The following is a 23,447-nucleotide window of genomic DNA, read 5'->3' as shown; positions in this document are numbered from 1 at the left end:
TCTTCTAAGGCAGTTAATTGTTTTCTCTTGTTGCAGAAACTAGAATGAACCGAAGCATTCCTGTGGAGGTTGATGAATCAGAACCATACCCAACTGAGTTATTGAAACCCCTCCCAGAATATTCCCTGGAAGAGAAACCTGCACTGCCTGCTCCAGATCTAAGGAACATGGCACCCTACAGTGGATCCACATCCCAAACCTTTGCCTCTTCCTCAGAAAATTTTTCTCAGGCTCACCCAATTTTGAAACTTTTCCAGCGCGAGCAGCCTATCTCCCAGCGAATGGCCCACCTGCGTACTAAAGTCTTGGAAGAGAGTGAAGACAGCTTCTGGAGGAGACCCCCAGATCCAGGCAAAGATTTTTCTTCAGGCTCCTCTGTACTTAATGGGCCTGGCACTGAGTCTGTGGTCAGAAGCCACCCTGCGGAGCATCAGTTTCCATTTACGGATAAACATCATCCATGGCTGGAGTCTCAGCTTTCAGCAGCTTCTCCTGACACTGGCCATGACTCAGACAAATCAGATGGAAGTTTCCCTAATGTTTCAGCAGAGTCCTGCAGGAATAATCAAGTCACCGTGCAGCGGCCCAGACCCCACAGGAATCAAGCTGCCCCAGATCTGCCAACAATAGACACGGGGTATGATTCCCAGCCCCAGGATATCCTGGGCATCAGGCAGCTGGAAAGGCCCCTGCCACTCACTTCAGTTTGTTATCCCCAAGATCTCCCCAGACCGCTGAGGTCCAGAGAGTTCTATCCATTGGAAGTACAGAGATATCCCGCATGTACAGAGATGCTGCCTCCCAACCCTTCCCCGGAAGCTCAGTGGAATAACCATTACCGGTGTCCTGGAGGACCTGATCATCAAGTGCCATGTAAGTGAACTTTCCTGATTCTAGGCATTCTGGGCAAGAGAAGTATGTGTACAAGGACACTGTTGTACTGCCTCCTGTTATTAGATCAGAACAGATGAATCTAAATGCAGGGAGGAAGTCAGGAAGATGACTCAAAGGGCTGAGCACATGTGTTGCATGCAGAAGATCTGGGTTCTATCCCTGGTATCCATATGGTTTTCTGGAAACTGCTAGGCTTAGCCCCTGAGCAGACAAGCAAATCAGTTACAGGGCATGCTCTTTTTCCCATAGGGGCTTTTTGGACGTTGTCAAATTTGCAAGGAGCTTTAGAAGAACACCTGATCTTAGTCCCCAATGACTGGTTCATTTGAAACATGCTTCCTAGAAGCTTTGAGATACCAGTTCCTCTGGCCCCACTAGTGTTTCCCAAAGATGGCAATACCCTGGAGTTTGTTGGAATAATCAGGGGTGGGGGGCAGTAGCTTCCATGCAACTGGAGGGTGTTTTCTGTTTGTTCACTTATAGGAGATAGATTCAAGGGAAACACTGAGTAATCTTTTTTTTTTTTTTTTTTTTTTTTTTTTTTTTTTTTTTGAAAAGGGGGCATAGAACAGATGAAATTTGGGCCCGGAGAGATAGCACAGCGGTGTTTGCCTTGCAAGCAGCTGATCCAGGACCAAAGGTGGTTGGTTTGAATCCCGGTGTCCCATATGGTCCCCTGTGCCTGCCAGGAGCTATTTCTGAGAAGACAGCCAGGAGTAACCCCTGAGCACCGCCAGGTGTGGCCCAAAAAAAAAAAAAGAACAGATGAAATTTGGATCTAGCAAGTTCTTTTAACTGAAATCTTCCCAGAAGCAGGAAGCTGACCCATAAATTCTCTACTGCCTACCAAGGCTATGTCAGTGAATATGGGGGCTGTACGAATTTGACAATGGTAAAAGACTTCTGAACATACAGTGACCGGAAACTCACTCAAAATCAGCCATGGAATAAATCCAAAGTGTTTCTTGTTATGCTCATCCATCCTTAATCTTTCAAGAGAAAATGGGTCACCAGTAGAAAAAAATATATAAAAGAAGCCCTGTTCTAGAAAACTTGCTTGTTGTCCTAATTCTTGAGCATCTGGATCCTTCTCTGCACACATATTCCCTGTTTCAACTTGGCAGAGAAAGGCACCTTCGTATGAAACTGACAGAAGGTGCCAGAATGCCACTGAGACTTGGGGTCTATGCCATGACAGGAAGATAGAGAGACTCCTGTGATTCTGAGGGTTAAGTCCCCTCTGAGACTCAAACCACCCATATGGACTCTCTATATGTCATTCCAGGCGAGAAACTGACCGTCGTCTCTCTGGCCTGGCCATTTCCCATCTGTGTGCATATACCCAGACTTTTCTTTTTCTAGATGTTCTTTTCCTGCTTGTATGTTTTTCCTAGATATAGCACTCTCATTAAAAAATATGTAGGGCTTTTTGGGAGCTCTCACTATGAGTTTACCTTTTGCATATTTTAAGAAAACAGTTCAAAGAACTGTAGCATATGTATGAAGTTACACATGCACCACCGTCTGTGTCATTAAAGAAGTAAGTGTCCCTCTGAAGACTTCTCAGATGGTCTCTCATTGAGTTCTTCTGTTCCCTTGTGCTCTGTTTCTTGGGACCCTTGATATTAACATGGCATCTCCTTATGGAGGCGGCCACCTCACCTTGCAGACTGGGAGCACATAAGCACTGGTGCGTTTCCCAGACAAAATTTCCCAGCATTTAACACAGTGACTCAATCCTTTCTTTCAGAATGAGTGAATGAAGAACATGTATTAGTACAAGTGTGCATTTCTGAACATGATAAAAAAAAAATGTCAAATTGAGATCAAAGGGCCATTGCAATCCCTGATGTGAAGCCTTTGCTGAGTCCACAAAAAAAGAATGGTAGGGCTTTCCAGATAAAACACATTTGTGAGATGTGGTATTTTTCTTAGCAAATAAACATGGGAGGTGGGGAAGGCAGTAGAGCTGGTCTGACCAAAGAAAGACCCAGGGCCAACTAATTTATAGAAAAAAAAATGAGTGATATAAGTTCAGAAAGTGTGTGCTTGTAACATAAACATTTAACATAAGATTTTCTAAAGTGAATGAATCTCATGGTAGTTCATAATTTGGAAAAAAAAAACCACAAAAAAGAGGTATAAAAGTTTAACTCAGAAGATTCTTAGAAGAAACAAGACAAGAATGAATGTGTGGTTAGAGGTGAGGCCAGGCCCTCCTGGGAAGCAGCTAGACTTGGGGAAAGTGTCCCTGGGCTGCCAGCTGGGACCTAATGTGATGAGAGGTGGTAAGACAAGTGACTGGGGGTGTGGCTGCCACTTTTCCTAACAGGATGAATGTGATGATAGAGATCACCAACAGGAATCTCAAGCCTTTGAGAAACAGAGTTGTGCTTTTTCTACATGATTTTCCAATTAATAAAGAATAATTTGGGAGCTGAGGGAATGCTATAAGAGTTGTAGTACATGCCTGGCAACTATGAAGTTCTGACACTCCATGTCTCCACCTCCATGCACTACTGAATGAGCTCTGGTGGTCCCAGCATAGCTGGGTATAGTGGCACCACATCACCAAATATTGAATCTCTGGCTCTTTTGGCTAAGGATAGCTGGAGTGGTCTCTTGCCTCCCTGAGCACTGTTTGAAAGGTGCCCCCAAAAGGAATAATTTTGTAAATATAATATCATAAATGACTTTTAGCATTCTATACTCTGCATCTATTTATTTTTAAATGTATTCCTCTTCCCTTCTTTCTTGCCTTTATCAGGACTTGCTATAAACCAGGACTTGTTTGTGGCATTCACACAATTGGTGACAGTGTTCCAGGGATTCCAAAAGGCAGTGGGGCTGGGATTGCACTCAGAGCATGTGGGGCAATACTGTAGGTTGAACTGTCTTACATTTACACTTAATATGCTTTATCCCTCAGCCTGTCTTTGCATGTAAAGATGATTTTCCTTTGCTTCTTCTTTTTTTTTTTTTTTCTCTTTTTGGTCCATACCTGGTGGTGCTCAGGGCTTTCTCCTGGCTTTATGTTAGGAATTACTCCTAGTGAGCTGAAGGATCAAATGAGATATCAAGAATTGAATACTAGGGCCCGGAGAGATAGCACAGCGGCGTTTGCCTTGCAAGCAGCCGATCCAGGACCAAAGGTGGTTGGTTCGAATCCCGGTGTCCCATATGGTCCCCCGTGCCTGCCAGGAGCTATTTCTGAGCAGACAGCCAGGAGTAACCCCTGAGCACCGCTGGGTGTGGCCCAAAAAAAAAAACCAAAAAAAAAAGAATTGAATACTAGGGCCTGGAGAGATAGCACAGCGGCGTTTGCCTTGCAAGCAGCCGATCCAGGACCTAAGGTGGTTGGTTCGAATCCCAGTGTCCCATATGGTCCCCAGTGCCTGCCAGGAGCTATTTCTGAGCAGATAGCCAGGAGTAACCCCTGAGCAATGCCGGGTGTGGCCCCCCCCCAAAAAAAAAAAGAATTGAATACTAGTCAGTCACATGCAAGGCAAGAGTCCCACCCACTGTACTATTGCTCTAGTCCCCAAATATACTTTTTCTGGTACAAGGATATGGACCAAGTTGGTAGAACCCATTTTTTTAATCACAGACTCCATTCCCACTCCACCCCTCAGTTCCACTTGGTATAACTATGGTGGTCCCCACAAGTACTACCAGATTAAGTATCACAGGTCTAACCCACATAAAAATAATAAGATCAGGAAAGCGGCTCGAAGGACTGATGTGTATGCAGTCATGCAAGAATCCTAGGTTCTACTCTCAGACTGAATGAGCACCCCAGGAGAAACCTCCAAAAACCTAGCAAGTATTGACTCAGAGCACCACAGAGTAGCACAAAAGCCAAAATAATAATAAGGATAATTTTTCTAATCATATCAGTAATATTTATTCACTTTTAAATTTGAAATATATTGTTTTATTTATTTCCAATCAGTTAAATATAATTCCTCATTGGAAAAACTTAATTTTCCCCTCAGTTTTATATATATAAATATATATAATATATACAAGTAAATCATATCAATAATAGCCAATGTACTTCTTTCAACATCTAAATTTTAAGATGTTGCATAGTATTTATTTCAGTAGATGAATCTACCAGATAATTTTGCCTTATATATTGGCTGTTTTAAAATTGTTTTTGTTTTTATTTTGGTTTTTTGTTTGTTTGTTTGCCCATGCCTGATAGTACTCAGGGATTACTCCTGATTCTGTGTTCAGGGATCATTCCTAATCATGTTTCTTGGACCATATGGTGCGACCACCAAGGATTAAACCTGCTGACTATCTCTCTACCCCTTTATCAAATTGTTTTGAATGTGTTTAATCATTAGACATTTTGCTCTACTTAATTTTACTATTTTGGGGCCTCCAAGCTGTTCTCAAGGGCGCAGGGGCTAGTATCATGTGATATTGGCCCAATTGTCTTGGCTTGGACTAGTTGAATCAACTGTTCTGTGCTTGGACCTATGTGGCAGTGAGTTTTTGTCCTACAGTGCCAGGAGGCCCAGGGCTGCCCCCAGCATTGCTCAGGGACCACACAATGGAGATTGAACTCAGGTTCTCAGACATGAGTGTCATCTCTTTAGGCCATCTCACCAGGCCACGTGGGACATTTTAAATAGTTGGGATTTTTGGTTTGGTTTTTGAGACAAACCTGGCTATGCTCAGGGATTACTCCTGGATCTGCACTCAACAGTCACTCCTAGCAAGCTCAGAAGACAATATGGGATGCCAGGGATTGAACCCAGGTCAGTCATATGCAAGGCAAGTGCCCTACCTGCTGTGCTATTGTTCTTACCCAGTTTCCAATTTCTGATCCAATGAGCAATGACATGACACATTGTGAACTGAGGGGTTTTTTTTTCTGCATCTCTAAATAATTCTGTTGATATGCAGAAGTGTGAATACTTAGTCAATGGCTTTGTGATACTAGGTGTCAAGCAGTTGCCTTTTATCTACTTACAGGTGAAAGCCTCATCCTGATAAAGGAAGAGAGCAGTGATTTATTATAATTTGTGGGTCCCAGGATAATCTTCCACTTGAAAATTTTTTTTGTTAAAACCAGAAATGACACCATTAGCAATCTAGTCCTTTGAGGAAGGCATTGCCCACTGTGGGCAGGTGCTTTTTTAACTGAAGGCTCTGGGAACACTTTTAGTCTCTGATACACATTGACCTGTTTTCTTTCATTAGACCTCCACTTGTTCTCTTTCAATTATTTCCTTCCATTTATGATGGGAAGAAAGGGGCACCTAAAAACTTGTGAGTGAATAGGAGATGATGAAGTTGAGAAATGAGAACCTGGAGAGAAGATGGGAATAATTCACAAAAGATACGCAAAAACAGAGGACTGGAGATACAGGACAGGGATTAAGGGACTTGCCTTGCACACAGCTGAATCTGGTTCAAACCATCTACCTGGTCCCTTGAACACCTTGATAAATGATACCTGAGCATAGGGTCAAGATTTAGCCTTAAGTAATACTGAGTGTAGCCAAATCCTACTCCCTCAAATATATAGACATAAGCTTGAAGGGGATCAGTGATGTGGCCTCCACAATAGAGTATCTGCCTTGCCCATGTGAGACCTTAAGTTTGATTCCTGGCACTTTTAAATGAGAAAAAAAAATACCAGCCAAGCTTAACATAACTAAACTTAAGAAATTTAAAAAATTTAAAGATATCCCTTTCTTAACCAGATATGCAAACATTAAAAGCATAGACAACATCTAACATTAGTAAATTTATGAGCAAATTTACATTTCCATCTTGGCTGCAGTAGCATAAATGGGTAGAAAATTTTGGAAGGCAATTTCACTAGTGATCAAACATAAGCATGTTTTCTCTTGAGCAGAACAAGGATATCTTGAACAATATGGAGAACAAGGATATTTACAAAAGCATTATATATTAGAGTAAAAATGACAAATATCTATCAATGAGGGGAAGGAGAAGTCACTTATGATTTATTTATACAATGAATTACTAGGTCTCTGTACATAATACAGCACTTCTTCTGATATTAAAAAAAAAGACAAAGCAGAGATAGTTTTCTAAAAGCTGAAGCATCTGCATTGCATGCTGGAGACCAGAACTTGATCTGGCCTGGTTCTCTAAACCCTGCTGGAACTTTCCCCCAAGAACTAAGCCCATAGTAGACCCAAAGCATCTCCAAGTGAAAGTGGGGGAAAGCAGGAGCAGAGAGATAGTACAGCTGGTTGGATGCTTGCCTTGCATGCCACCAACCTACATTTGATTCCCAGCATGCCACATGGTCCCTGAGTTCCATCATTCCTGAGCTCAAAGCCAGGAATAAGACCTGGATACCACCAAATGTGACCCAAGATCTAATGTAAAAACAAAAAATAATGTAGAAAAGCAGGATACAGGGTTGATCCAATAAGTATGTTTTTTCCTTGCTAGGAATTGAACCCAGAACCTTGTATACACAAAGTACATGTTCTAACATGGAAGCTACATCTGTGACCCCCTGTGTGTTGAAACTACAATATTTAAAAATTTTTTAAATTGTGTGTATCTAAAAACTACAGGTTAAAAAGTCTGGAAGGTAAACCAAAGCAATAGTACATCAGGTAGAATGCCTGCCTTGCACATAGCAGATCCACATTCAATCTCTGGGACCCCAGACTGTCCTCTTAGTCTCGCCAGGAGTAATCTCTGTGCAGAGTCAGTAGTTTTTTTCTCATAACATTCTGCATTTTCATTATACTAACTGTATCAAAGAGATAATACTTTATAATTAAAATATAAGTAGACATTAAAGATTAAAAACAAAGTAAAAGGAGAGAACATATGGAGGATCACTCATACGCCCCTTATCTGAACCTTGATCCAGCTGCTAAGGGTAACAGATGGCAGGGCTGCCCTAGTTTGCACAGGGAAGCCCAATGCTTATGGTTTTCCCTAGAGGCTCTGCAAAACTCAAATACTGGTGAGACTTGAGCAGTAATGAGTCCCGTACAGGTTGCTGTGAAGATTAAATGAGATAATGTGTTAAAGTCACTCAGGAAGTGACAGGCTTCTGATAAGCCCTCAATAACTAGCAGCGATTAGTTATTTCTGTTATTATTTCAAAGGACCCTGCATCCCAGCCCTCCAACGTGCCCCTGTATACTTCTAGTGCCCTCTTACTATTACTGATTTTAAGCATTCAAAGCAGGTGTACAAATGCTTTATTTTATGTCAGGACTATAACTGCACTTAATTACCAACAAAACCACTTCAAAAGAGCTGCTCACCTAAGGGATGCTTGTGCTGTTGGCAACCATGGCTACGTAGTTCTATGTCGCTTTAAAAGAGCATTACTTCTTCATCCGTTAATGAAGCTATAAATAACTCAAGATCGCCATGCAAATGGCACACTGTGGCCTTTGCAAGGTAGAGTAAAATGGTGGCTGGCTATCTCTTTCATGTGCTTAAAAAAAAGTTTCAAAGCAGATAAAAAAGAGAAGTGGAACAAGCCTGTTTCACTCTCCTACCCCACTCCCTGGGGAATGCGAGCCTCTGACTGCCTCAAAAGTCTTCCCCTGAAGGTCGCCAGAACAGAGATCATGAGTGTGCAATCCAATAAACCCACGATGCAAATAAATGGGAGGAAAGAGCAGCATTCAGACTAAAGAGTTCTTATTTTACAATAAAATTCTTGCTTTCTTTACCCAGGAGACTGAATAAAGCTGAGCACCTTCCTTCTGCTGCCCATATGGACTCCCCTCCCCTCCAAAAGTGGTTCTGTGTATGCTCAAATCCATGCACAGTGAAAAGCTAGGATCATATAAATCCAGGGGAAAATAATAAATAAATAGGGTTTCTTTCATAAACCACAGCTGCTTACAGCTGTGGGAGTTTCTGAAACCGTTTGTGCTGTCCATTTTGTTTCCTGACTCAACTGTATTCAATCATCCTCTCTTGACAGCTTGAAAATCAGACCTTATTTTCTCTCTCATAAGTTCTTTTAATACCTTTCTTAATAAGGAAGAAAAATGTTGACCATCTTGACTGATAAGTGGAATAGACTCAGGATTTGGTTTTCAAATTCCAAGTGATAGTAAGCCAGTAACATGAAGAATGTGTAGGCAGGCCAGGAAGATCCTAAAATTGACGAATTACATGCAGTTTGGGGCAGTTTTTTCTTATTGAGTGATATTTGTCTTTTGGGGGGGGGGATTAACACTACCTCAGAACTGAGAAGTGATTACCTAACACATTAATTCTCTTCCCTATTATCCACCACCTCCCATTTTTCATTAACTGTAGAATAAACTCCCTTGGCATAATTTTAGGCACCAGGGATAAGTCAAAGAGGGTGATATTTAGGGGTGCCGCTTCTGGAGTGTGCTATGGAGATGACTGTTAATTTGCACACTCCCTTTCTCACACTAACAAGTGTGGGTTTATGTTTCAAAACAGACACCCACAGATTCACAGAATTTTACCATTTATTTTGAGCTACTCAAGAACTGTATTCTATTTGTTCACTGAGTGTCTGGCTGTAGAGATTCAATGAATATTTGTTAGATGAATAAATAAAAATAAATTTGTCTTCTCCCAGTGGGGAGAGGTGTAACCCTAATCAGGAGGAGAGGTTTGTGACATCCAGTCTGGGAAAAGTCTTCTGAAACTGTCTTACCGGAGAGAAGGCCAAAAGAGAGGTCAACGGGATTTGGAAACAGCACCCCCATTTATTTGCCAATGCATTCAGCCAATTTTTGCCCAGTTGAATGTTGAGCACTGGTGTGCAATGTTGAATGCAAGATATATCTGCCTCCAAGAGGTCCAAGGGATGGGAAGGAAGTATAGAATTAAAGATTTGCAAACAATGCAAAATATAAATTCTGTGAAGGACAGAATCTGGTAGTGAGATTTTCTTAGACAGGCTGGTCACAGGAGACTTCTTTGAAGACACACTTGAATGGAGACATAATTGATGAGCAGACTGAGACACCTAGAGCCCAGTATAGGTGGGGTGTCCCACACAGACCAGCAAGGCGGCCTAGGGGAGAAGAAGATGCTAGAATGACATTTCTCAATCTTTTCCCTACTCTGGCCTTCTTTTGACCTTAGTTCATTTTGTGGCTCCTCGGTCCTACTAGTTGACCCTATAGTCTTGACCCTATAGCTCCTTGAAATATCCTGGGAAGCTCCGAAGAATCTATGGCCCTCAGTTGGAAAATAGCTTCCTAAAAGATGGAAGTGACTAGAGTGTAGTAAGGAATTGAGATTTCACTCTGAATTCAACTTCTTTAGAAATTGGATGTTAGGATCCTTGGCCAGGAACTCTGAATAATAATTGGCAAGTATTCACTAATACTTGGTAAGTATTCAATTAATGTTAGATTTTATATACATGAATATAATGTTTATATTACCCAACTAAGTAAACAAACCTAGTTTTCATTTAGTAATTTTTTCATATAACCAACTAAATTCCAGACAAATCTTCTCTCTTTTGTTGTTTTGGTTTTTTTTTTGGGGGGGGCACACCCTGTGATGCTCAGGGGCTACTCCTGGATATGTGCTCAGAAATTGCTCCTGGCTTGGGGGATCATATGGGACGGCGGGGGGGGGGGGGTCAAATCACGGTCCATCCTAGGCTAGTGCTGGCAAGGCAGACGCCTTACCTCTCCGCACCACCACTCCAGCCCCAAATTTCAAACAAATGTTACAAATTCCACTGACAAAGGGAAAACTTGTTTTATTTATTAGTTTGTTTTGGGGTCACAACTAGCAGTGCTCAGGGCTTACTCCTGGCTCTGCATTCAGGGATCACTACTAGTGGGGCTTAAGGAACTGTATGAGTGTCTGGGATTGAACCAGATTGGCTATGTGCAAGGCAAACACCTTACTCTTTAAACTATTACTCTGGTCCCAGCTTGTCTTATTTTGATTTTTATTTTGAGGTCACACCAAGAGTGCTCAGGTACTATTTCAGCTTAGTGCTTGAAGATCATGTGAGCCAGTGATCCACCCCAGATCTCCTTCATGCAAAGACCGTGAGCCAACATATTGAGTTCTCTTTCCTAAGAAAGTTTATGGATCCTTTGATATTTATTATTATTTTTCTTTTTTTCATTTGTTTTGTTTTGAGGCCATATCCATCAATGCACAGTGGTTACTCCTGGCACTCAGGAATACTCATGGTGATGCTCAGAAGACCATATGGGATGCTGGGGATTAAACCCTGGTCAGCTGCATGCAAGGCAAGCACCCTCCCCCTTACCTGTTATGGTATCATTCCAACCCTAGTTTGGTTATAATTTTTAAGTGTTCCAACAAGGTTATTTCTTTGTTTTAAGCAATCAAATCCTGAAGTAACCTAATTGCCAGTACCCTAATATTAAAAATAGATGAGGTGAGTCATTTTCATCTGCTCACAGAAATCCATATAAGTTTTTACCACAGGTGGCCTTTCAGAAATGAAAGTTACAGCTAATCAAACATTTAGCCCACATGCCATAGTGATTTTAATGATATGATTTGTTGCTATGAGACAAAAACATGTTGTGCGGGCAATAATCTGTTAGATATCATATGACCTTGATTCAAAGGCTTTTGATTAACAGCACTAACATCCGTTTTTTCTGGAAGAGACACAAAGCCTCTGATTAGAGCTTGGTAGTCCCTTCTAAAGCAAGTAAAATAGCATTCACCATTTATTAATGGCTTTGAGAAGCAAATAGGGCTCCAAGCATTAATAATGTTCAAGGCCAAAGGCAAACCTTTTCTTCTTTTATTTTAGCTTTATCCCTATTTTTCAGAGGGAGATACTGATTGAAAAAAGAGAACCCCCCCCCAATGGTCAGCAGGTGACTAACAAGCAGATTGTAGGACCAGACTTCTTTTCTCTGTGCATAAAGCTGACTGCGGGGGGGGGGGGGGGGGGTCCTATGTGGCTTCTTCTCTTCCTTTGTTATGTACTCCCTGTGAGCCAGCACTGCTCACACTGCAGGGGGGGGGGGTGGCACAGTCACTTGTGCTCTCTCACAGAGCTGAAGCAACATCAGGGAAAGTAGATAAGACATTACTTGTGCAAACTTACACAATCACATGGCAAGTGTTCCAAAGAAGATATAAAAGCCAGGTGAGGAATAAAACAATTGGAGAAGGGGTAGACCTCTTTGAACAGGTGGTATCTGGGCTGAGTTCTGAATGACAAGTTGGTCAGTACGTAGATGAGACAAAATATAGGGCAAAGCATTTTGAAATGGGAGGATGACAAAAGGGTCATGGAGGGAGAAACAAGCTTGGGGTGTTCAAGATAAAGAAAGATGGTTAAGGTTTATGGGATAGGGGAACCTGTGATGTGAAGGGGAGGTCAAGAAGAGCAGGAAGCCATCTTATAGAATACATTGAAAGTGCAATAGGGAGTCAAAGAAATAGTATAGCAGGTAAGGCATTTTTTCTATATGCAGCCACTCTGGTTGGCTGCTCCAACATGTAACAACCAGCACCATATGTAGTCCCTTGAGACCCAAAAGGAATGGTCCCTGAGCTCAGGGCCAAGAGTAAACACTGAGCAAAGCTGGGTGTGGCCCCAAACCCAAATCAGGAAAGTGCAATGGGAAATGGAAGGGCAGGAGGTGGTTAAAGGGGCTAGTGCTTTGCATGTGAGACCCACAGGTTAGTCCTTAGTACTACATGACCCCCTGAGCACTACCAGGAATAATTCCTGAGCAATTTATTTGGGAGTAGCTCCTAAGCACCACCAGTTATAAGAGAAGGGAGGACTGGAGAGGAGGTGAAGAGAGGAAGAAGGGTAGAGGAGATAGGAGTATAGAGGAAAAGAGAGAAGAAGGGAAGGGGTGGGAGGGAAAAGTAGAGGGGAGGGCAGGGGAGGAGAAGCAAGGAGAGAAGAGGGGAAAGGATATCCAGTTCTATCCCTGGTACCACATATGTTCCTTTAAGAACTTCCAGAAGTGATCTCTGAGCAGAAATCCAGGAGGAGACCCTGAGAACCAGTGGAACGGTCTGATAGATGTCCCAACATGCCCTCCCCTCCAAAGACTCATCTAAAAGTAGAACTTGTCCCTCTTGGGTCATTTTTATTTTTTTTAATTTTTTTACTAACTAGAGAAACAGAATGGTGATAAAAGCCTACCCTTTTGTCCTGAAACATTAACCAGTGATCTGGACCACCTAAAAAAAAATTTTTTTTGTTTTTGGGTCACACCTGGCAGCGCTCAGGGGTTACTCCTGGCTCTACACTCAGAAATTGCTCCTGGCAGGCTTGGGGGACCATATGGGATGCCAGAATTCAAACCACCATCCTTCTTCATGCAAGGCAAACGCCCTACCTCCATGCTATCTCTCTGGCCCCTGGACCCCCTAAAATTAAGCTAACCTGGCCCGAGAAAGGCTGTCAAAGCAAAACCTGGGTGATGTATGTCTTCCAGACCTCAGGATCCTGGTTCTATCTCCACATTCTTAGAGGTGTTGCCAAGTCATGCCTTTCTTAGAAGCCAGGTGGCTGAGTTAGACATCAGCTCCCTGTATCTAGCCCCCACTTCCTCACCCCTCTAACCTCATGCCTGCCAAGACCAGGAGACCTGGCTGGAATCGTTTTTCTCCTGGTTGACACCTTTCCATATATCATTACCAATTCTGGCTGGGCTCCTGTTGTGCCCTCTTCTAATTGCCCTGACTCAACTGAATGGAGACCAAGAAAGCTGGGCCGTGTTGCCACTGGTTGGCTGCTCTCCAGGGACATGAACCAAGTATTCATTCATTTACTCCTTCTAAAGAAGGAGTGGAGCGATGTGGTGTGTTGTGATATGGTAAGGTGTTTGTGTGTGTGTGTGTGTTTGTGTGTGTGTATACATGCCATATACATACGAGTGGATAACTTCTCTTAGCCTGAAAACATGGGTAATTGTAGTAGAAATGGTAAGGTAATTGAATTTTAGATTTTAGTTAGGAAAGCCAGGGATTCAATTTAATGGAAAGGATCAAATCAGTAATGGCAATCACTATGAAAATAATAACTGGCACTGGAACCCCCAGATGGTAATCCGTGTTCTGTGCTTACCTTTCTTTCGTGAGAAAACCAGAATCCATCTACCCTCTGTTATCTTCACCTAGACGGCCAGGACTACCTTCAGGCGGCCTACAAGCAAGTGATCCAGTCGGCCCTACCCAGGCAGCCTCTGTGTGGAGCCAGCGTGAGGGGCCCTCACCCTGTGCAGAGAGTCTTCCTGAATTACCCTGGGCTCTGGGACCAAGAAGAGAGGCCAGTACAGAAAGATTTCTCCCTACCGGGGATCTCAAGGTATCAATAATTATGCCAATTCTCATACTTTTTAATGTGTAAAAGAATCATGCCAGTGCAACCAAAAGGTTTGGGGGTGGCCTGAACATGACCATTTGGCCCTACTGCCAGGCAGTGAATCCCCACGAGTGTCCCCTTAGCAGTGCTTAAGAGGACTCTGGTGACTGGGCTAAGCAGGAGAATATCTAAAAAAGTTGGTTCAGGTCAAAATGAGATGAAATCTGATCTCCAAGATTTCAGGGCACCAGCTTTTTTGCCCATAAACGTTTTTATGTTTTTTTTTTTGTGTGTTTTTTTTAATCTTTATTTTTACTAAGACTGATGTCTACCATTAGAAAGTTGGATGGGGTCTTATTTTTCTGTTTTGTTGGTTGTTGTATTTTGTTTTGTTTTTAATGAGATGCGCTCAGGGGCTATTCCTGTTTGCTCCTGGCAGTATTCAGGGGACCCTAGCACTGTCAGGTAATAGAACTATGGTCAGTTAACTGTGTGAAAGGCATAAACCCTGCATAATCTCTCCAGTCTACGTAGTTTTCTTTTTTAATATCCCTAACTGGGATAGCTATTTACTTTGAAATTCTAAATTTAGTTAATTGTCGATAGAAATAACCTGTGTATTTTTTGTTGGTTAGTAATAAAAATCATTCACACATATTGAACACTGTGATTAGATCGTTCCTAAACTTCTTTCAATTGAACACTTCTCATTTTTTTATTTTCTTCCTTTAGTTGTCCAACTCTTTTTTGTTTGTTTGTTTGATTTTGTTTTTGTTTTTTTGGGTCACACCCGGCAGCGCTCAAGGGTTACTCCTGCTCTAAGCTCAGAAATCTCTCCTTGCAGGCTCAGGGGACCATATGCAATGCCGGATTCCAACCACCGACCTTCTGCATGAAAGGCAAATGCCTTACCTCCATGCTATCTCTTCGGCCCCCCGTGTTGTCCAACTCTTTAATCATGTTTCTTTTTATCATTTGTGGGAGGACTTCTATTTCAAGATTTTGGGCTTAATTTATGAATCTCAAGTATATAAAAAATCATATTAAAAGGAAGCATCCTAATTTATTACTCAAGCATTTCTTTTTTTCTTTCTTTCTTTTTTTTTATTTTTTTTTTTATTTTTCTGTAACAAGCAGTGCTCAAGAGTTACCTCTAGAGGAATCATAAAATACTAGGGCTTAAAGAATCATAAGATATCAGGCCTCCCACCTATGAAGCATGTAATCAACCTATTGAGCTCTCACACCACTTAGGGAGTTGCCTAATTTATGACAAAATTGGAGAGTAGTAGTATGCCTATCTCAATTACAGGAAGGGGGTGAGGGAGGAGGGAGATGGGTCATTGGTGGTAGGAAGGTTACACTGGTGAAGGGGAGTATTCTGTTTTTTTATAACTGAAAGCCAACTACAAACATGTTTGTAATCATGGTGCTTAAATAAAGATATTATTAAAAAAAAAAAAATTTTCCTGGAGTGCTATGACAAAAAAAAAAAAACCCACAAAATAGGAAAGTAGCTGAACTGGTTTTTGGGGGGTAGAGGGGAGGTGGAGCTTTGATCACATCCAGCCATGCTCAGTGGTTACTCCTGGCTCTGCACTCAAAAATTACTCCTGGTGTTGCTCAGGGGACCAGATGGAATGCTGGGGATAGAACTTAGTATGGCCATGTGCAAGGCAATTTTTCTATCTACTGTACTAACACTCTAGCCTCATAGAGAGTACCTAAAGTCTTTGCTCTTGCTTAAGTGCAACTTTTACTTACTACTAAAAATAAAGCTATATTTTATTTTGAAAATAGAACAAGATAAAAATATTGTATTAAGATGAATTTTTCTGAAAGACAAAATTTGGTAATTAGCTCCAAATTTTAAAGAAAAAAATAAAAGCCCACTCTTTCACCCACAGGTAAGTAAGCCCATGCTTGCTTTCCTTTTACTAAGGAGTTCACAAGTCTGGTTTTCTTAGACCAGTGCCTTTGTCTTTAAAATCAAAATGACATCAAATTTAAATATTAGGATTAAGTAAATTATAATTTTACAATATGGCAAGCACTGTTGTTGAAAAAATATCTAAAATTCTAGATAATGTTTAAGCAGTTCTGGGAAATACGTTGGTTGTTAAAAAGAGCAGGCAACAGTCCTTTTTAAATAACTTTAATTTTGAAATACTTTTGGATTTATAGAGGAATTGCAAAGGTGGTACAGAGTAATTGCTTTTGTACCATCAATTTAAGCCTGCTATGGTCTCCTTGAATTTATTTTATCATGTTCGAATAATGAAAAATAAGTTCAGGTAATAAAGTTAATTCTCCTCTTACTATAATTTGAAAAAGAACCCTAGTACAGAAAGTTTACTCTGCCATTAATCTTCATGATATTGTCTTCATATGGAACTTTTTTAATATTATCAAGACTTTAACATTCTTTTTTTTATCAAATGAGCAGTCATCTTTTATAACAACCAAGCAACTTTGGGTATAAAGAGATTTAATGCAAAGGATAGTGAACAGAATTTCCAGTGAATCAAGATATATTCTACAGGAATTTTTCTTTATATATATATATATATATATATATATATATATATATATATATATATATATACATATATAAATCTAAAATAAAAATTACTTTCTCAAACATTTTCTGAGATTCTATGTGGATTTCCTTTAACTCCTATTACATAAGACTTTTGAAATATTGTGCCAGAGTTATAGTATGCAGGTAGGGTACTTGCCTTGCATGTAGTTGACCTGAGTTTGATCCCCATCATCCCATATGATCCTCCAAGCTCACCAGAAGTGACTCTTTACACAGTCAGGAATAAGACCTGCACCTTGTTGGTTGTGGCCCAAAATAAACAACTAAATTTTTTCAGAAAATTTAATTAAATTTTCATTGTTCTTTTGGATCCAAATAAGAAAGTAGGAAGAGGATGCTTAGCAGTGAGGAAGTCACATCACATGACCCAGGAGGCACATGAGCACTAAGCCTCAGAACAACACAGGGTGTGGTCCCCAAAAATTTAAACTACATTAAATAGAATATTTTAAATATAAGCAATTATATATTAAAATTGGATATGTACAGATAAATTTTACAATTAAAACATTTTTTTTTTTTGGTTTTTGGGCCACACCTGGCGGTGCTCCAGGGTTACTCCTGGCTGTCTGCTCAGAAATAGCTCCTGGCAAGCACGGGGGACCATATGGGACACCGGGACTCGAACCAACCACCTTTGGTCCTGGATTGGCTGCTTGCAAGGCAAACACCGCTGTGCTATCTCTCCGGGCCCAATTAAAACATTTTAAAAATTGTAATAAAGGTCCAGAAAAAACATAACTCGGGGGCAGGGAAATGTACCTAGCATGAACAGGACCCTGACTTAGATCCTTGACATTGCTTGATATCCCAAGAATTGCTAAATTTAGCTTTATTGGATCTCAAGCACCACCAAGGTGGCCAGGAAGGACCCCAGCACTTGTAGACCTGAGTAGCTCCAGAACACCTGGGGCCTGAGCATTGAAGCATTCAGGCTGCCTGACAAGCACTGGGTCTTCTGGTAGTTGGGATAGTGTTTAGGAGGCCTGCTCCAAATTTATACCATTAAATAATATCAGATACAATAACAAATATCTAGGTATATGCTATTTCCATAACAATATTATTATTTTAAATTTTTATTCATCATCGTCTTACAATGTTATATATCACAGTACTATCACTATGTAATTGTCATCATTACCCCGACCATCAAAGTTCCAATGCCATCCCGTTAAAGTAACTTCTTATTTCTCCTTCCACCTCCATTCCCTTGCCCTCTCATAACCCATAGTTTTCTCTTTGTCTAAAAGTTAGTTTTACTATTTCTCACCAGTTTTTTTCTTTAGTAATTTATGATCCACATATAAGAAGTTCCAATAATTTTGTCTCAAATGACAATATTTCATTCTACTTATTTATTATTGGAAAATTTTGGAGGTAAGTCTGGAGACATTCTACCATGAATAGGATACTTGCTTTGCACACATCTGACTGGGTTCATTCAACCAGCTTATATGTTCCCCTGATCTCTACTTAGGTGTAATCCCCAAACAAAACAAAATCCTGGAGTTTGGAGGAGAGAATTTTAGGAATAATCCCAAAGCAACACCACAGAGCAGAACACCAGAGAGGTTGCCCACCCTGACGTAGTCAAAGAGGCAGGTGGTGGATGGACCAAGCATAGAAATCTCCCTCTAAGCCTCATCTCCATGGTACCAACCCAGTATCTAAAAACCACCCGTGGCTAGAGTTGAGTGCCTTTGACACTGTGAGGCTCTAATAGGCCACTGGGATGCAGTGTAGGAACTCTATACTTTCTGATGGTATTAGCAACACAAAAACACAAAAGGGGCTGAAACAAAGTCTGCATTTTCTCCTGTCTTCAAAGTTTCACACAAATACCTCAGACTGTCCTTAACAGATACCTAAGTCCAAAACAGCAATCAAGATGCTATATAAGAGTGGTAAAAAAATTTTTACAGAATCTTCAAAATCAGATTTTCATCCATATACACATATGTTTTTTATTAGGGGGAGTGCATCCAGTTTGGGGGCTATTCTTTGCCCTTTGCTACCTTTTAATACACAATTAAATATTATCTATTATGAGGTAAAATTATATAATTTCTTTTTTTGCATTTTTTTCTTTATTTAAACATCTTGATTACAATATGATTGTGATTAGTTTTCAGTCATGTAAAGAACACCCCCTTCACCAGTGCAACATTCCCACCACCAATGTCCCAAATCTCCCTCCATCCCACCCCACTCCCACCTGTACTCTAGACAGGCTTTTCAGTTCCCTCATTCATTCACATGATTATGGTAGTTCTCTGTGTAGTTATTTCTATAACTGCACTCACCACTCTTTGTGATGAGCTTCATGAAGTGAGCTGGAAGTTCCAGCCCTCCTCTCATTGTCTCTGAGGATTGTTGCAAAAATGACTTTTATTTTTCTTAAAACCCATAGATGAGTGAGACTATTCTGCGTCTCTCCCTCTCCCTCTGACTTATTTCACTCAGCATGATAGATTCCATGTACATCCATGTATAGGAAAATTTCATGACTTCATCTCTCTTGACAGCTGCATAATATTCCATTGTTATATGTACCATAGTTTCTTTAGCCATTCGTCTGTTGAAGGGCATCTGGGTTGTTTTCAGAGCCTGGCTATTGTGAATAGTGCTGCAATAAATATAGGTGTGAGGAAGGGGTTTTTGTATTGTGTTCTTGTGTTCTTAGGGTATATCCCTAGGAGTGGAATAGCTGGGTCGAATGGGAGCTCAATTTCCAGATTTTGGAGGAATCTTCATATTGCTTTTAAAATTATATAATTTCTATATTCACCTTGTATGTTATCATTATATTACTTTGTTAAGTAATCTTATCTTCTCTGTGTATAAAAATTAACCATTAACTAGTCTTGGGATCAAGAAATTTAAATGGCTTGCTTCTGTCACCTCTTTACACCTCTTTACACACATGACAATGGACAGAGTTGTGTATTGATTGAAACTTCATGGAACAACTCTTGTGCCTCTGCCACAGAGAAGTGGAGGCAAAGGAGAGAGGTTGCTCCCCGTTGCTCTTCCAAGACTCTCTACCCTTTAAGGTTTATCTTATGAGAAATGACAATTGAGGCAGAGAGATAGTACATGGATTAAGGTGCTTTCCTTGCAAATGGCACACTATAGTTCAATGACACCACATATGACCCCCTGAGGTATACCAGGAGTGATTGCTAGACACAGAGCTAGGAGTGAGTCCTGAGCACTACAGAGTATGGCCCAAAAAAGTGTGTACCTCCAAAAAGTAAATAAATGCCAATTTACTGTAAATGTATTCCTTTGCAGGGACCAGCCACATAAGCAGTCACCTAACAGAGCCAGAGCTTCTGAGGAGTCCCTGGAGAGCCCTGCAGAACTGAGAGCACAGGGACCCCCAGCTCCATCCCCTGCTGCTGTTCCTAGATGCCCTAGTAACCCTCCAGTCAGAGGAACCCTGAAAACCAGCAATTTGCCCGAAGAATTAAGTAAGTTAAAGTTATTTGCAGATTTGCTTTTGCCACCTTTTTTGTCAAGTCTTTTTGTTTTGTTTTTGGGTCACATCCAGAGACAGCACTCGGGGGATTACTGAGCTGCATGCAAGGCAAATGCTCTACAGCTGTGCTACCACTCTGGCCCCAGGTCTTATATTTTAAAAACATTTCATGATTCTTCATAAATTAAGTATTTCTCTTCCTCTCATATACACAGTGAAGCATGCTCAATTTTTTGCCTTTCACCAAAAATAAATAAGAACTAGCATTCATTTTAGATATTTTGACACTACCAGAAATACCAAAACATGCTTACTCCTACATTTTCTTTAACATATACTCCAACAAAAAATAACTTAACAAATTACTCTACTTTCTCCTTTCTCAAATATGCTCTTGTGCAAGTCCTTGGGTAAACCGATTGACTATATCTGTGGTATAGGCCATGAACCTACTATTTCCTCTGAATTAGCAGTAGCTATATTGTGAATGTGGAGATTTTCTATAGAAGTTAGCAATTTCTTTGTTGCTTTTGTTTTGAGCCACATTCAAGGATTTTTAGGGCATTTTGTGGGAGGGGTGTCAGACTTGGGTAAACATATGAGGAGGTGTCAGGGAGCAAACCTGGGTCAGCCTGTGCAAGACCACTCTACTATCTTTCTAGCCCTGGAGCAATCTTGTTTGGAAAAAAAAGCAACCCCATATGCTCCATACTACTTTACAACCTAATGCCAACGCCAAAGCCTCTGAGTTACAGAAACATTTGTCAGGTGATGAATGATTCTTTTTTAACATTTTGCAGCCAGAACCAGAAAATGTTGAAATATCACCAAGATGTTCTCTTATTAATGTCAGGACAGAACGCTCCAGAAATTTGAAGAAAACAGTCCTGGCTTGTGAATTATTAGATTCTGTTGAGCTTGCTTGGGTAGTCTATCTAATTTTCATAAAAAGCCCTTTCCAAATTTAGGCATCTCTTTAAACCAAGCTTGAAGCCTTTCCCATTAGCTAATTTCTATTGGATCACCTGTGACTTTTTAATCATTTGGGACTCAGAAAGAATTTTTTTTTTTGGTTTTTGGGTCACACCGGCAGCGCTCAGGGGTTACTCCTGGCTCTATGCTCAGAAATCACTCCTGGCAGGCTTGGGGGACCATATGGGATGCCGGGATTTGAAACCACCATCCTTCTCCATGCAAGGCAAATGCCCTACCCCCATGCTATTTCTCCTGTCCCTCTGAAAGATTTTTTTATTTATTTTTTATTGTGGGATTCTGAAAAATCCATTGTTGTCTTTCATTCTAAAGGCTTTTTTGTTTTAGTGTCTGGGTCACACCTGGCAGTGCTCAGGGGGTTACTCCTGATAGTACTAAGGGCACCCATATAGAATGCCAGGGATCAAACCCCAGGTAGGCCACATACAGTGCAAATGCCTTACCCACTACACTTTTGCTTCAGTCCCACTAAAGAATTTTTAAAGTCTTTTGTTAACTCCTATACATTTTCATTGTGAGCATTTGGAGAGAGTGGATGTGGTCCTGCGTAGGCTACCAATCTTCTATCTGATATAGGTCCTAATCCTCTTACCAAGATCTATAAAAGAAGCCTCCAATTCTTTTAGAGAAACAATCTAAATATTAGGTATTAAGAAGAAAATTAATCATGGGGCCAGAAAGATAGTAAAGTGGGTAAGGCACTTGCCTGGTACAGTCAATCCAATAAACACAAGGCTCAGTCACCAACATCACATATGACCCCGGAAGTACTGCTTGCTAAGAGTTATTCCTGAGCACAGAGCCAGGAATAAGCTCTGAGCACAAACAGTTGTGCCCTCTCCCCTCCAAAAAAAATGAACATTAATCACTATTAATGCTGGCTGCTTAGATGCATCACTATGATCACTGTGTGTAATTCCATTTGAGAAGCATATTTCAGAAAACAAGAGCTTAAGCAAAAGCAAATACATACTCATGTTTTGTCATGATTCCCCTTTCTCCAGGAGTAAGCTAAGTTCTAGAACTTCCTGAGATTTAACCCATCTATTCTAGACTAAAAGCCAACCCTCAAAAGTGACTCATCTCCACATGAGCATATTAGCCTGATCATTTTCTCCAGAACTGAGGTTGTCATCCTGGTGGGGTAAAGCAGAAGGGCACAGTACTACCTGCTGCTCTATGCAGACCAGGGTTACTTACATGCTGCTGGACTAGCCAGAGGCTGTTTGTCCTTTACTGACTTCTCTCAGACAGACTTCAGCCTACTCCAATCTCCCCATATTCTGTCTATCGCTTCTCCCTCCCCACACCAGTGAACTGAGTTGAGCAAAACATGTGTGGAGGGAAAGTCATTTCCTTTCTCCTGCTTTGCTAGCTCTTGTCAAGTCAGAGTTCATAGCAGCAGAGAGCATTCTGAGATCAAAAGAGGACACTACTGGGTGGCCCCTGGGGAAGGCTTAGCTTATTAGCCTGCTTCGAGAGTGTACACCAGGCACCGAGCCAAGTGTCTCTAAGAAGCCAGGCAGTGGCCTAATCTTTAAAACCTGCAGGTTCTGGGTGATGGGATTTTTTTGGTTCACACACCATATGGTATTTCAGAAGACCTCCTTGGCTTGTTAGCTTGTTGTTTGTTAGCTTTCTCCCTTCTGTTTTTCTTTCCATTCACTCCCAGTAGTGTACACCCTCAAACACAGACCCCCTGAGCCCTCAGGCCTGAGATCTATGTCCTGAGAATAACAAACTACACTGTTGTGATATAAACCTGAGATCACACACACCCCCTGAGGTTCCCCTTTATTCTAGAAGGACAAAAGCTAGTGCAGATGATTTATAAGTGTGGCTGGGGACATAGTAATCCAACTAGTTTCTAATAAATATAAAACATCTCTCTTAGGGAAAGTCTTTATCACTTATTCTTTGGACACAGCCATGGAGGTGATGAAATTTGTAAACTTCTTGTTTGTAAACGGCTTCCAAACTGCAGTAAGTATTTTCTTCAAAAAGTAGACTGAACAGTTAAAGTGAGTACAATAAAAACAAAGACCAAAATAAGGTCTGACTGGTTGTTAATGTTTCAATGATTAATGTTTAATGATATAATTTCTAGGGTAGTGAACTAAATACTATTAAATTTAGCTCATTTTTTAATATAAATTTTATAACTGCTCAAAGTT

At 40.8% G+C, this 23,447-nt stretch overlaps 1 protein-coding gene across 1 annotated transcript in view; it reads left to right on the top strand.

The window, feature by feature from the left end:
• The window catches only part of TRAF3IP2 (TRAF3 interacting protein 2), a 54,147-nt gene that overhangs the window by 12,408 nt on the left and 18,292 nt on the right, over nucleotides 1–23,447 (top strand). Inside the window, exons 2-5 of the mRNA XM_049771179.1 lie at nucleotides 14–873; nucleotides 14,011–14,197; nucleotides 20,094–20,272; nucleotides 23,168–23,256. Of these exons, the coding sequence (XP_049627136.1) occupies nucleotides 45–873; nucleotides 14,011–14,197; nucleotides 20,094–20,272; nucleotides 23,168–23,256 (1,284 nt within the window). The 5' untranslated portion in view covers nucleotides 14–44. The remainder of the gene's footprint in view (nucleotides 1–13; nucleotides 874–14,010; nucleotides 14,198–20,093; nucleotides 20,273–23,167; nucleotides 23,257–23,447) is intronic.

This window comes from Suncus etruscus, chromosome 4 (genome assembly GCF_024139225.1).
Source record: "Suncus etruscus isolate mSunEtr1 chromosome 4, mSunEtr1.pri.cur, whole genome shotgun sequence".
In the NCBI taxonomy this organism is placed as follows: domain Eukaryota; kingdom Metazoa; phylum Chordata; class Mammalia; order Eulipotyphla; family Soricidae; genus Suncus; species Suncus etruscus.
The sequence above is the reverse complement of the archived record's forward strand: the minus strand, read 5'-3'. Positions and strand labels throughout refer to the sequence as shown.